Source organism: Rissa tridactyla, chromosome 19 (assembly GCF_028500815.1).
Source record: "Rissa tridactyla isolate bRisTri1 chromosome 19, bRisTri1.patW.cur.20221130, whole genome shotgun sequence".
Classification (NCBI taxonomy): domain Eukaryota; kingdom Metazoa; phylum Chordata; class Aves; order Charadriiformes; family Laridae; genus Rissa; species Rissa tridactyla.
The window spans coordinates 951,916-966,985 of record NC_071484.1 but is presented as its reverse complement, the minus strand read 5'-3'; the positions used below and the strand labels follow the sequence as shown (position 1 = coordinate 966,985).

The 15,070-nt window shown below is 54.0% G+C and overlaps 2 gene segments (V, D, J or C); both read left to right on the top strand.

Moving 5' to 3' along the window:
- Positions 1-3,173: 3,173 nt before the first annotated feature.
- On the top strand, positions 3,174-7,358 carry LOC128919458 (T cell receptor alpha variable 4-like). The segment is given in 4 exon segments: positions 3,174-3,232; positions 4,088-4,392; positions 5,471-5,596; positions 7,347-7,358. Coding segments are annotated over 4 exon segments (495 nt in total).
- Positions 7,359-10,284: 2,926 nt separating this feature from the next.
- The window catches only part of LOC128919457 (T cell receptor alpha variable 1-1-like), a 34,114-nt gene continuing 29,328 nt past the window's right edge, over positions 10,285-15,070 (top strand). Inside the window, 1 exon segment of the V gene segment in view lies at positions 10,285-10,494. Coding sequence covers positions 10,446-10,494 — 49 coding nt within the window.

The window sequence follows — 15,070 nt, the reverse complement described above, 5'->3', positions numbered from 1 at the left end:
TGGGTTAGGGTGACAAGACCCTGCCAGTTGTTTACTTCATGTGAAGATATACCAACTCTTGAACCTGCTCAGAGCAGCTTTCCCATCCTTGTTCCTTAGGGTGTAAACCAAGAGGTTGAGCAAGGGAGTAAGAACGATGTAAAGAAGAGCCACTGCTCTGCCTAGTGACCCTTTGAAGGGACCTCCCATGTAGGTGGAGACACATGGGCCATAGAAACAGACCACGGCAGTGAAATGGGAAGCACGGGTTGAGAGAGCTCAGTGCCTGCCTTCTGCAAAGCAGAACCCCAGCATGATTAAAATCACTGTGAAAAAAGAGCAACCTCTGTCAACAATGCCCTTAGTTTGAAGTGTAAAGCCCGCATGGATCCTGTGCCCTTTTCCTACCTTTACAAGATCTCCTCACTTGCCCAGCCAAATTAGAGTTCACGCCAAGAGCCAGTAGCAGGGCTCTGGCAGTGCTTTGGCCAAAGGGCTTCCTCATCTGTCAGAAGAAACACCATCTCTCCCTCTTTTATAAGGACAATTGCAGACAGTATCATCATTGTGAAGAATTACTTAGCTCCAATTAATCCAGCCTCAATGCATTCAGCAGCACGGGTGACATTTCCCAACTACTCCTGCCAATGCCTACCGTCCATGGCCCCTGGATTAGGCTGTGGAGGGGAGAGGAAGGTGGAGTAGCAGCTATGGGCCATCCCAAGGGCTGTTCCTTGCTTTATCACTCCTGCCATTTGCAGAGCAACTCATCTTCTCGAGGCCCACACTGACTGCCTGACAGCCCAGCAAATTTCCAGCCATAGCAAGAGGAACACCCTTCTCCAAGAGCTCTTGGGGTTGCTGACACCTCAGGGCCTCCTGCCTTCCTGGGGCATTTGTGAGCAGAGATATCAGCCTGATGGTCACTGGCAGCAGAGCAGCTCAGGATATCTTCCTCTGCTTCAAGGTTTGGTGCCCAAAAGTAGGAGCCCACTCCTCTGCAAATGGTGACAGGTCTCCTTGTGCCCTCATCCCTTTCCACCCCAGAGCAACACCCTTCTCCTTTGGTAGCTTGGAGAATGTCCACAGAGGGAAGAACACCATGGAGGCCAGGCTTGAATGCAGCAGAACTTTAATGAGTCCGAAGAGGGAAACAAAGTCACTCCAGGTGGGGGCCGCAAGTTCATGGAGCCCTGGCAGCCACGGAAACTCTGTGGTCCTTAACCACAGAGAAGTTCTTGCACGATGTCTGTCTGCCTGCCCCATAGAGGAAGAGGAGACAGAAGGTACCCACCAGGCTGGCATTAGTGGGACCATGCTGCAAAGGGGAACCAAAGCAAATAAAGAAAATGGAGAGAAAAGCAAAGCTCTTCAGCTACACTGAAAACATATCCTAAATCTTGATCCCTTGCCCAGCATCATGTTCTGCGTTGCTCGAGGTGTCTCCCTGGGGCTTTCCCAGCATCTTTATCAGAGGAGGCACCTTCTGCCATAGTAGTGGCTGGAAATGCCAGAGAGGTCACAGCACCCAGAGGTGATGGGTACTCCTTCACAGCTGAGGATGCTGCCAACAGCAGCAGAGGTGGAAGATCCCACAACGGTGTTCTGTGGGAAGGAGCTGAGGATGGGGCCAGGCAGGGTCACCACCACAGCAGGAGGCTCAATGACGACGCAGGAGTTCTGACACTGCCTGACACAGGGCTCGTTGCAGCTGTTGGCCAGTGGGGTCGGGCCACAGGGCCGGCAGGGCAGGCACTGGTTGTAGCAGGACATGTCTCGAGTGTGGATATGCACCTGGGAGAGGATCAGGGAGGAAGAGAGCACAAGGGTGGGTGAGGAGCAGCCTGTTAGGAAAAGAGCCACGACCACTTCTGGGTGGGGAGCTGGCAGCTCAGCCAGGAGACACACAGTTTTCATCACCCTATATTGAGCAGCCTGGCCTGGAGTGACTCTCTCCTAGTCTGTAGACCAAAAGCCCCTCTGCCACATCCCAGCCTCTCTCTACCCTTCTCCACACTTCCCTCTAGCATGACAAGAACATGCAAGCCACAAGACAGGAGAGAGCCAAGATCAGCTGAGAGGTCCATTGAGGAGATGTCACTTTGGAAGAGAAGGAGAAGGAGCTCTTGGAAACTCACCTGGTTTCCAAGGAGAAGGAGGCCAGAGAAGCGGATGAGAGAGCAAGGACTTGGGCTGGCTTTTATACCTGCCCTTCATTGACGCAGCATCAGAGGCACCCTTTGCAGAGGTAACAATTTTTGCACAAGCTCATCTTGAATGCAAACCATCACAGCTAATGATATGGGCTGTGCTTTGGTTTCCAACACTGCTGCCTTTTCATTTCCAGGTTTGTTCCATGCCCATTCCCCAGTGAAGGCTTCCTGTGATCACTGGGATGAAAGGACCCAGGATTTCCAGGGCAGGAATGCAGCAGTGCAAGGCAGAAGAGTCAGCTCAAGTGCTGTATGGTTCCAGGGCAGGAAAGACATGTCAGCTTGGGTCACCTGTTGGGGCTGTTTGAATTGTTGTTCTCAGGACAAATCTTCAGCCAGCCTCAGCTGGCAGCCCATGGGCTCCTGTGCAGGAGGACCTGCCATGTCCTTCTCTTTCCCTCGCTCCTCAGCTCACCCTCATCATCACTTGATGTTGCTTCCCGAGATGTTGTGCTGATAGTTTTTGGTCCCAGCCTGCCTAACACTGCCCCGTTCCCAGGGGTCCTCATCAGAGTCCATGGTTCACAGTTTTCCTATGTGTGTTCTTATCTTTTGTGTACTTGTAAGTAGCCAGGTTTTTGTGCCTATACACGGGAGCACAAATTTGTGCCCAAGCCTCTGTGTGTGTGTCCCTGTGTATCATCAAGAGGGCATGTGCTGGTTATGGCAGGGATACTGTCCACTGCCCTGTCCATGAGCAACAGAGAGCTGCAGGTTCCCAGGGTCAGAAGGATCCCGAGTGCAGTGGAGTGGTGATGGCACCAGCCTGCTGGAGATCTGTGGTGGGAAACTGGTACCCGTGCGGAGCCCCTGAGCGCTCTGAGCCAGGGCGAGCCCCCGAGCGGCGCCGGCGCAGGGCTGAGCCCCGGGGCGGAGCTGGCGGCGGCGCAGAGGAGAGGAGAGGAGGCGGCGGAGAGGAGGCGGAGCGGCCGGAGCAGAGAGCCGGGGCTGGCGGGGGGCAGCGAGGCGCGAGCGGCGGAGCGGCGCGATGCGGCGGTGCCGGGGCGCAGGGCTGGCAGGGCTGGCCGCGCTGCTGCTGGGTGCGTGGGACTGGCGGCAGTGGATGGGGCCAGGGCTGCGCCTGGGATGTTCCTCGGGAAGCCCAGCACCAACTCTCCCCTCTCCTTTTTCAGCCTCTCTTTCCCCCTTCTGCGTTTGCCATCTTTTGTGCCCCTTCCCAACCCCCCGAGTCCCCTCTTTCTGTTCTTCCTCTTTCTTCCCCACCTCTGTCGGTACTAGCCTCCTTGCATGTACACCTGATTTTTCATGCACCCTCTTTTTCCCCTGTGCATTCTGCAGTTCTTATTGCCCTCAATATAGACCTCTCTCCTTCACTGTAACAAGCCCACTCCCTGTCTGCTCTTTATCCACTCACGCACTCATATTCTGACTCATCTCTCCATGCATCTACCATCTCCAAAGCCTCTTCCTACTCCTCGAGACCCCTCTCTCATCTTTCCCTCTGCTTCCTTCATATCCATAACCACAAATTGTCTTTTCTGCACCGTGCCATTATTCCATATATCCTCTCATCCCCCTGTGCTTTCTGCATTTATTCTTCTTCTCAGTTCAGCCCTTCATCCTTCACTGTAACACATCCAACTCTCCTGTCTCCTCCTCTTCTCTCCACCCATGTGTCCATCCACCCATGCATCCATCCCTCCACCTGGCTTTCATTCTAGCTCTGTATGCATCCTTTACAAAGTCCCTTGCAGACTTGTCCCCTTGCTCCACAAAGCCACACGAGGATCACTCTCGATGCCCACTTGGTCCCCATTTGTTCCAGTCCAGCTCTATCCACATGCCACTCTTTCTGACGATTTTTCTGGCAAAAGAGCCATCAGACCTGAGTGATCTTTGGTGATCTTTGGCCTTTTCTTATACTTTCTCAGCAGTGGCTGTGGGCAGAGCCCAGGTGCTGCAGGAGCCGTCAGCAGAGACCACCGAGGGCACCGGCATCAGCATCAACTGCTCGCACCCCAACATAAAGCCTTACGACTCCATCCACTGGTACCGTCAGCTCCCAGGACGAGGCCCCGCTTTCCTCCTGAGCACTCTCAAAGACTCCAAAGAGCTGCGGGACCCGCCGGGGCGGCTGTGGGTGTCGGCAGACCGCCGCTCCAGCGCCCTGTGGCTCGCCCGGCCCCGGTGCGGGGACGCGGCTGTGTATTACTGCGCCCTGGGAGACACGGGGAGAGGAGCCGGGGCTGCGGCCGGGCAGGAACCGGCGCGGGCGGGGCCGGGCGTGTGTGTCGGGGCCGGGGGGACAGCCCCGCGTGGGCCCGCCAGGGGGCGATGCCGCTCCGCCCGCCGGGGCCGCCTCGCCCCAAACGGCCCCCCGCCCGGCCCCGCGCCCCAGGCCGCTTCCCCCCGCCCGAGCGGCCCCGGCCCTGGCCCCGCAACCCCGCACTCCCAGCGGGACGCACACAGAAATCCCCCGCCACACTGCCGCCGCCGCCGGGGCAGGAATGGTGCCCGGAGCGCTGGCCATGTCCGGCGGGGCCCGGCAAGGAGCGATGGCAGCCGCCGGCCCCGCCGGCGCCCGGCCAGCAGCAGCGCCTTTCTCCTCTGCACAGGGCGGCAGGCGGCAGAGATGCTCCTGCCCCACCGGCAGCCACCCAGCCCTCGCTCCTGCCTCTCGGACCGCCCACTGCTGACATGGAACATACAGGGCCTCTTCTCGGCCTTTTGACTTTCCCCACGAGGATGCCGAGGGAACCCTGAGCAGCTGCTTTCCTCTGCTCTGCAACCACGGGGACCCCAGGGCGCAGTTGCCAATGCCAAACCTACCTTACAAAAGGACAGCCAGAAAGGGTTTCTTATTTTGTTACTCTCTGAAATCTCAGATACACAATTGAAAACTGAGTCCTCCAGCTACAGAATTTCCCAGAGCTTTCATAACGTTCCTGCTAGCCTTACAAAGTCATTGCAGGGGTCAGGAGTTGAAGCTCCCCAGCAGCAGGAGAAGGGCATGTCGAGGTCAGAGGCACCTTCAAGCGCTCCCCAGAGGGGCTCAGTGGTGAGACCACGAGCTTGTTTGACAGGATTCAGCACCTTTGGATTTGAGGCCCAGGAGACAGGGTAAAATGCTTGGCCTGGACACACTGAGCACAGCCTCAAGGCATGCCAGGTTCCTCCTTGAGGAGTGAGTCAGAAAGGGAGTTGCTGAGTTGCTCTCAGGGGCTGGAGGTCTGAGGGGAGTGAGAGCTGGCAGGAGCCTCTGGCAAGAGACTGTGGGCTCCAGCCAGTCCCCGGGGAACCCTGTGTGGCTCGAGCAGCTGACGGAGGTGGTCAAGCCCATGGGCAGAGGCTTCCGAGGAAGAGTGAAGGATCAGCCTAGCTCCTTGTCCTATCTGGACTTGATAACCATGTTTCCAGGCAACTCTTGGCAGGTGACAAACAAGGTAGAGCAAGAGGCATGGCCAGGTCAGTACACGCATCATAGTCAAATGGGATTGGCCCCTCTCACCTCTTTCTCCATCTGTCTTCCCATGCTTGCTCCTGGCCAAATTGCCTTGATCCTTCCCTTTCACTGTCTCTGCTGCTTCGCTTAAGCATCCCATGTCATGCACAATCCAGAATTCATCCACAAGGCATTTTATTGCCTTGTAGGCAAAAACACCCCTGAGTTTAGAAGATGATCCTCTTTTCTCACCCTTCTGGAGGGAGTCATCCCCAGGCAAAGAAGTAACCAGAATACCTGAAGGGATGGGGAATAGATGTCTGTGATGAAGATGATTGTGCCAGATGTCTTCAGCACACCTGATGTCTCAGGTGGTGTGCCTGACTCTGGGTGGGATATTTGTAGGAGATGCTGTTTCCAGGGACGTTTATTTCCCATGAAGGGCCTCATCCGTGGCCTGGGAAGAAGGCCAATAATATGCCTATGGGGACAGGGAGACAGGCACCTGTTTCCTGTTGCGTTTTGGCTGCTCCTGGTTCTACCTCCTTTCAGCTAATGCCAAGGGAAAAGGAGCACATTGCGGGCTACAAAAGGGCCTGTCTCCAACCCCATGAGAGGTGGGTGCAGGCCCCGGTCTCCAGCTGGTCACTGGAAGGCAGGAGAAGTTCACCACGGACACTCCTCCCGTGTTTGGGGCAGTTTGTCTGGTTGTGATCTCCAGAAGGAGCAAAAAGCAGGAAAACAGCCTGCAGCCTCCTGTTGCCCGACAGCAGACTGTTTGATAAGACAAGAAGGTAAAGGGGGTAGGACGGGTGAGGTTATGTCCCTCCAGATGCTGTGAATCCTGAGTTATGGAGCATGAGGCGGAGATCAAGGTGGGCCTAGGCACACAGTGCAAATTCTGCCCATGCTGAGATTCATTTTAGGCATTGTCATCTCTGGAGTTTTCATGGCATTCCCTTACAAATAAACCACTCCCACTTTCTGCTGTTCAGCAAAAGAAAGCACAGCATTTCACTTCTAGATCTAGACAAGGATGTGTTTCACAGAATCACAGAATTTCAGAGTTGGAAGGGACCTCTAGATATCATCTAGTCCAACTCCCCTGCTAAAGCAGGATTGCCTAGAGCACATTACTCAGAACTGCATCCAGGCGGGTCTTGGAAGTCTCCAGAGGAGGGGACTCCACAACCTCCCTGGGCAGCCTGTTCCAGTGCTCTGTCACCCTCACCGTAAAGAAGTTTTTTCTCATATTTGATCAGAACTTCCTATGTTCCAGCTTGTGCCCGTTACCCCTCATCCTGTTATTGGGAACCCCTGAAAAGAGTCTGGCACCATCCTCCTTCAACCCACCATTTAGATACTTGTATGCCATAATAAGGTCTCCCCGCAGCCTTCTCTTCTCCAGGCTAAAGAGTCCCAGCTCTCTCAGCCTTTCCTCAGAAGGGAGGTGCTCCAATCCCTCACTCATCTTTGTTGCCCTACACTGGACTCTCTCCAGTAGTTCCCTGTCTCTCTTGAACTGGGCAGCCCAGAACTGGACACATTATCCCAATTCTGGCCTCACCAGTGCAGAGGAGAGGGGGAGAATGACCTCCCTTGACCTGCTGGCCGCGCTCTTCCCTGTGGAGCCCAGAGGAGCCCAGAATTCTGTTGGCCTTCTTGGCAACAAGGGCACATTGCTTGCTCATGGATAATTTACTGTCTACCAAGACCCCCAGATCCTTTTCTCCAGAACTGCTTCCCGGCAGGTTCACCCCTAACCTATATTGGTGCCTGATATTCTTCCTCCCCAGGTGCAGGACCCTACACTTGTCCTTGTTGAACCTCATTAGGTTCTTCTCTGCCCAGCTCTCCAGCCTGTCTAGGTCACACTGGATGGCAGCACGGCTATCTCTCTGGGGTGTCAGTCACCCCAACAAGTTTGGTATCATCAGTGAACTTGCTGAGGATACACTGTCCCCTCCTCCAGGTCGTTGACGAATATGTTAAACAATACTGGTCCAAGTATTGACCCCTGGGGGACACCACTGGTTATGGGCCTCCAACTCAACCCTGCTCCATTAATCGCAACCCTCTGGGTCCTGTTACACAGCCAGCTCTCAATCCACCTCACTGTCCCCTCATCTAGTCTACACTTCCTTGGTTTCCTAAGGAGGATGTTACGAGACACAGTGTCAAAAGCCTTGCTGAAGTCAAGGTAGATGACACCTGCTGCTCTGCCCTCATTCAGCCAACCAGTTATAACATCATAGATGGCTATGAGATTGGTCAAGCATGATTTACCCTTGGTAAATCCATATCGGCCACTTCCAATAACTTCCTGCTCCTGAACGTGCTTGGATATGACATCCAGAACGAGTCGCTCCATTACCTTCCCAGGGACAGAGGTGAGACTAACCGGTCTGTAGTTCCCTGAGTCCTCCTTCTTGCCCTTTTTGAAGACTGGAGTGATATTGGCCTTCCTCTGGTCCTCAGGCACCTCTCCTGTTCTCCATGACCTTTCAAAGATGATGGAGAGTGGCCAAGCAATGACATGTGCCAGCTCTCTCAGCACTCGCGGGTGCATCTCGTCAGGGCCCACAGACTTATGGATGTCAGTTTGGCCAAGTGGTCTCTAACCTGATCTTCCCCTACTGGGGAAAACTCCTCCTCTCTCCAGACCTTCCCCCTTGCCTCCAGGGCCTGGGATTCATGAGGGACAGCTTCAGCAGTGAAGACTCAAGCAAAGGCGGCATTCAGTAGCTCTGCCTTCTCTGTGTCTTCCACCACTAGGGCGCCCACCTCATTCGTTAGTGGGCCTACATTTTCCCTAGTCTTCCTTTTTCTATTGATATACTAAAAGAACCTCTTCTTGTTATCTTTAACTGCGGTGGCCAAGACGAGTTCTGCTTGAGCTTTGGCCCTTCTAATTTTCGCCCTGCGTGGCTTATCTACATCTCAGCATTTTTCTTAAGTAGACAACCCCCTTGTCCAAAGATCATAAACTTTCCTTTTTTTCTTGTGTCGTGGTTTGGCCTCAGACGGCAACAAAGAACCACATGCCTCTCGCTCGGCTCTTCCCAATACAGGAAGAATCAGAAGAAAAAGGCAAGACTCTTGGGTTGAGACAAAGGCAGTTTAACAGAACAGCAAAGGGAACAAGCAAACACCAACAATAACACGGATAGAGGAATATACAAACACGATGACGGAACCCCTGCTCCCTGCCGCTCAGCTCACCAACCAGACCCTGGACACCCCAGCCCGATCCAAGCCCCCTGCCCCCTCCCCCGGCAGCTCAGGGTGGGCATGGCTCACATGGCATGGAATACCAGGAAAAATTAACCCTATCCCTGCTGGAACCAGGACATCCTGAGGTCCAGCCAAAGCTCTCTATTTAGCCAGGCTGGTCTACTTCCCTGTCTGGTCGTTTTTTGGGGCTTGGGGATGGCCTTCTCCTGTGCTTTTAAGAGTTCCTCTTTGAAGTAAGACCAGCCTTCCCGGGCACTTTTGCCCTTCAGGACTGTCCCCCAAGGCACACTCTCAACCATGCTCCTAAGCAGGCCAAAGTCCGCCCTTCGGAAATCTAAGGTGGCAGTTCTGCTGGCTCCCCGCTTTGCTTCACCGAGAATTGAAAATTCTATCATTTCATGATCACTCTGCCCAGGATGACCTCCAATCTTTACATCCCCTACGAGACCTTCTCTGTTAACAAGCAGCAGGTCCAGTGGGGCACTTTCCCTAGTCAGCTCCCTCAGCAGCTGCGTTAGGAAGTTGTCTTCCACGCACTCCAGGAACCTCCGGGACTGTTCCCTCTCTGCTGTGTTATATTTCCAGCAGACATCTGGGAAGTTGAAGTCCCCATGTTTGTGGCAGTGTTGCCAAGTTTGCCAAGTGATATATACAGCTCAGCATAGCACAGGTCGGGGCCTACTCAGGTCAGGTTAACTTAACGACAATGAGCAGTTGGTTCTCTCTGCCGTGAGTGGTGCATGGGATCACTCTGGACTTCATGTGGAAAGGTGGTGGGAGAAGGGGTCCCCACCTGCAGTACCCCCACCCCTTCACGTGCCCTTTCAGCTGTGGGTGCAGGGCTGCCCTATCCACAGCCCTCGCAGTGCAGCACCCCAATGGGTGTCCCATGTTCTCCCTCGGAGTGGGGGTGACCCACCCATCTTCATCCTGCTCCCTGCTGACCCCTCACCCTTTCCCTAGAGTAGAAGTAGGTTGTCCTTGTCATCTCTGGGTTTATGACATCTAAGAGCAGTTCTGGATCCCACCAGAACAGGACATGGCCAGAAGCCCGGGGCTGCTGCACAGGAGGGTTCCTTTCCTAACTGGGGGAATTTGGGGGAGAGGCATTGTTCCCAAGCAGATGAGGAAAGAAAGGGGAGAAGTGAGAGAAACAGAAGAGAATTCTGTTCCCAAAAGAAACAGCAACATCCTACACAACTGAGGAGCACAGAGAGAAAATATGAAACCTCATTGAGGAGTAAAGCCCTAACGTCACAAATGGCCCAGCAGTGCGTGTGCAGAAGAGCAGGGGATTCTAACCGGGGAGGTGGGGACTCTACTTTGAGCTCACTGGGAACAGCCTCTTCCCACCACTGGGACACGCAGAGCCCCCAGGGACACAAAACATGGACATGCTGAGAATGCCACTGGCTGAGGGAGCCACAGGTGTTGCTGCTGGAGGAGGGAGAAACCCAGAAGCAGCATCTGAGGCACAGGAAGAACAGACCTCTGCTCTTCCCCGCTTCTTCCTTGGCTCCCCCAACAGCGTTGTTTCCGGCAGCTCTGTTATCTCGGGGCTGGGAGGGGGTTTTCTGACTCTGTCTCACTCCACAAAGAGGCGGGTTGATGTCGACATGCAGCTCGGATCTCTCATCCTCACGGCCTTCCTGGGGCAACTGCTGGGTAAGTCCTGGTTTTCTATAAATGCATCCTTCTTCCCCCAAGGAAACCCTTGTCAGCCTGATCAGGATCATGCAGAGAACTACTCTTGAATTACAGGAAAACACTGTGAAATACCAGCTCACATTTCTGGTTTTGCACCTCTTTTCTCAAGATGCTCTTACTGTTTGAAAGGAGAGAGGAGAGACACCTCAGACCTCTTCCGCTGCTCTTCTCTCACCTTCAATGCCTTTCTCTCTGCCTCTCTCTTCTGACCCACCTGCTCTCACCACAGGAGATCTCAGCGCTCTCTCTCACTCTCACATTTCTCCCTTTCCAGTGCAAATCAGTAGATCCTGTCAAAGCTCTTACAGGGACTTTAAAGCTCTCATCCCACTGACATTAACTGGGTGTCCCATTCTGCCTCCTGGCTGGCACATGTCTGCTGTGGCTTCCACTTTTCTCCTGGATGTTGACACAGCCAGGGATCCCTCTTTTCAAGCTCACCATTGTATATACTCAGGCAGCTGCGAGCCCTCGGAGATAGGATGGATGGGGAAGCAGGGTGAATCTTTATGCCGTAGCTGCATGGGCCCCTTTACCTGCTGGAGGGTTGCTGGTCCCAGCACATGAGGGTCAGGCATGACAGGCTGTTCCCTGCTCCACTGAGTAGCAGGAACAGGAGCAGGCAGGAGGAGAAGGGACACAGCACAGCTCTCCTCAGGGTTCACGTTGGGCTTAGAGCCCGGAGCTGCTGCCCAAAAGTACTCTCCACCTGGCTTTCCCCCTGCCTTTAGGATTTTCCTGCAGGGCAATGGACAGGGAGCATTCTCTACAAGGGTTTTTTATCCACTCCTGGTTTGCTTCCCAAAGCCATTCCCTGACGAGCTGCCGACATTCACTTCCTTCCAGGCACTATGGGACAGATCACTGTCACCCAGCAAGAAGGACACGTCACAGTGAAGCAGGGAGGCACCTTCCAGACAACATGCACATACCAGACCTCCTACTTTTGAGGCTTGCTCTGGTACCAGCAGAGGAAAGGCCAAGGTCCCCAGCTGGTCTCCTATCAGGGAACTGCTGGCCGCAAGCCCAGTGGCCATCTCACCACCTTGCTGAACACCACCGAGAAATACAGCCTTCTCCAGCTGGAGGATGTCGGGCTCTCTGACAGTGCCTTGTACCTCTGTGCTGTGCAAGACACTGTGGTGCAGGGAGCTTCCTTGGCTGTGCAAGAGACCAGGGGAGGGAGGAGATGTGTCTGTGCAAGGCTGAGGGTGAGGGAAGGGGCCTTCATGTGTCCTCTGGCAGTGCTGCTTCCCCGGTGCACCCACAACTCTGCAGTCCAACATCCAAGGGCCTTTGCATTTACATATTAGCATTTTTTTCATCTTGACCACTATTAATAACCACAGCACATCCATCCTCCCTCACAGCAACTGAGTTTGTCTTCTCTCAAGATGGAGGCACCTTAAAATTGGTTCCATTGTTTTATTTCCCTCTTGAACTTCAGCCATGGCAGTTGATGTAAAGCGATGCTGTACCTTTTCCTTCTCCTGTCTGCATGACTAACGATAGAACAAAACAAATGCAGACAAAGTAAAGCTCAACCCAGGCAAACGCCAGCATGGGGTATCCTTGGGCCCTCATTGCCCTGTGCTCTTTGGGAAGACAGCCCCAGCCTCAGCCTCATATTAGCAGGTGTCTCCTCTACTCCCCTGGTAGAAACAAAGAACACATGACACTCTCCATGGGGTGTTTGTCATCTCCTGCAGGGACACCTTGCTGTGTGGGACCAGCCTCCTCAGCTCCTATGCAAGACGCAAGGCTGCAGCAAAGGACTGTGTGTCTGCTGATAGCCCAGCTTCCCACAGGCTGCAAATGCTGAGTTCTGCACACAGAAAAGAGGTTCAGTTAATGAAGATTCTCCCAGGTGTAGTTGTAGGGAAATGCATTCTCTCCAAAGGCCAAAAAAAACCACTTTAAATAACATCTGAGAGGAAAAGGAGATTTTGTATCAGCGTATCAGCACTTCAGTTCACATGTCTGTGTGGAACTGGTTGCCTCCTCTCTCAGCAGCTTTTCATCCCTCCCCTCTTGGGCTTTGCTTGTGAGGAGTTGGAAGATGTGCAGGATCAGAAAGGGGGTTGCGTCTCTGCTGCCATATCAACCCTTGAGCAATGCCTTGGGCAGAGGCGTTTCAGCAAGCCCAGCATTTTCCTGCAACACTTCAGTAGGTCCCCTTCCACAGTGGGAAAGTGCTCTCCAACCCCTCTGTGGGTAAAAGCAGGAATTTGGAAAGCCTCTGGCCACCCTTGGGACACTTAGGCAGCAGCCCCAGCCTCTCTTCCTGCCATGCCTCTCTCCTGCTTCCCTCTTCCCTCTGCACAGGAATTGTGTGAGACTGCAAGGTCATCTTCTCCCGTTCTGGCTCCCAGCAAAACTCCCGGCAGACTATGGAACACCCAACCCCAAGAGGAGTCTGTGAGCCTCCCACCTGCTTGCTGCAGTGCCCAGACTGGACGCTGCTGATCAGGCTCCCCAACCACACGACATACTCAAGAGGGCATTTCTAGGGAGAGACAAAGCCAGGCAGGCCACTGGCTCTGGAGGAGCCTTCCTCCCTTCCCAGGAGCAGTGCCTTAAAGGGGGCCACGCACTGTGTCCCACACTCCCCTTCCTCTGAGGACAGTGAAGAATCCCCTTTTCCCTCCACTCTGCTCACCCAAGACTAACACCTTGCTCACTGCGCGCTTGCCAGAGTGTCCACACAGGGAAGGACAACACAGAGAAAGAGGCTGGGATGCAGCAGAACTTTCATACCCTAAAGGATGAAAACAACATTCCTTCAAGCAGAGGGTCACCCTGGAGAGAACACCAGGAACAGTGGAGCTTTAGTGCCCTTTGCCTGTAGCAGAGTTCCTGCTGGGCATCCCTCAGCTTGCCCTGAGGAGGGAGAGGTGCAGCACGTTCCCCCCTAGGCTGGCCTGGGCAGACTAAAGAGGACCAGAAGCCAACATGAGAGGAGAGGGAAAGGGGAGAGCAGCAGGAAGCAAAGGCAGACATGAGCCATGCTTTCAGCCTTCCTTTGCAAGGAGAATGGGAGATGTTCAATCTCTCCAAAAGAGAATGACCAGGAGCTCCATCCTCCCTTCATTCACATGTCAGCACACATATAAACGCATGTGCATGCACACCCAGTTACACAGGACCCCCTGCACATGCACACACATTCACCCCCCCAGATTGTCATCACATAAGCGTTCACTTGCATACTCGCGCTTGCATGTACGTATATATGCAAGCTCCTGTACAAACACACAGATGTATGTGCTTGTCTCCATGAACGTATGCCCACAGACACACACACACACACACTGACAACACACACACGCACTTGCTCACCTGCAAAAACATGCGTGGACACAAACACACGCACAGACACATGGAGAAATGCCCTTGTTCACACACATCGGCAGACACACACTCTCACACATGCATTTGCAAATACCCGCACAAATGCAAACACAGAGGCACAAATATGCCCCCAGGCACAGACAGATGCATATGCACATGAGGAAGCCCAGCCTCCCCCCACACTCTGAGAGGCAGGACTCCACGGGCAGTTCTCTGCCCCTGTGACCCTGACAACTTCAGGCAAGTCCGTGTGTGAGAGACAAAGTCAAAGCTCAAGACCATCCCTATTGCTGCAGCTCCAGACATTCTCCACTTTACAAGTCAAAATGATCCTGAAGTTTTGCAAGCTCTGGCCCATCCCTGGTTGATTGCTGTAGGGCAGTTGTGGAGGTCTGGGACCAGTTCCAGCTGCAGCGCTGGGAGAGGTGCTGCCCTGACATGCTCACATGGCAGCAAATGTTGTGTGTGGGGGTGAGCCCCATGGCCTGCAGCTGCAAATGCTGGGGCTGGGACACCAGAGAGGAAGCTGGCCTGATGAAGTTGCCTTAAGATAAATACCATCTCTTCAAAAGACAAACTAATATTAATTAGCAGGTGGCATCAGGAGGAGATTTCAAGCTGTCTGACCAAGCCCTGACATCTGTCAGTTAACGTGGCTCATTCGAGCTCAGGGAGCTGCTCTGCTGAGGTGACCATCTCCTCATCTGCTTTTAGCACTGGAGCAGCCAGGAGAGCCAGAGGAGTGGTGGCAGAAGGCTGTGCCCAGCACTGCACTGGCACCGGGAGGACAAGCCTTGTGCCCGGAGAGCCTCCCAGAAAGGCTGGCATTTTCTGAGGGTCCTCACCTGGCCTGGAAGGCTCCCATTCAGGTCTCCCCAACTGGGACCTGCCTCCCACGGAAGGAGTCCAGCTCCCCGCTGTGGTCTGCAAGGGCAGCATCAGGAAGCAAGGTGCCAGCCAGACGGATTTGTTAGAAATCTTCTCAGAAAGCGGCTGCCACATTGCTTAGGCTAAATCATCTGCTTCTGTCATTAGCCACAGGGCAGCCATAATAGATATGTACAATGTGTGTAAAAAGCACACCTATGTCAGGATTTTCCATTGTTGGATGTTGAGCGTGGCAGTTGCTGCACTGGTGGACCATTATGCCTTGTCCTGTCACTACAGGCCCTCATAAAAAGCC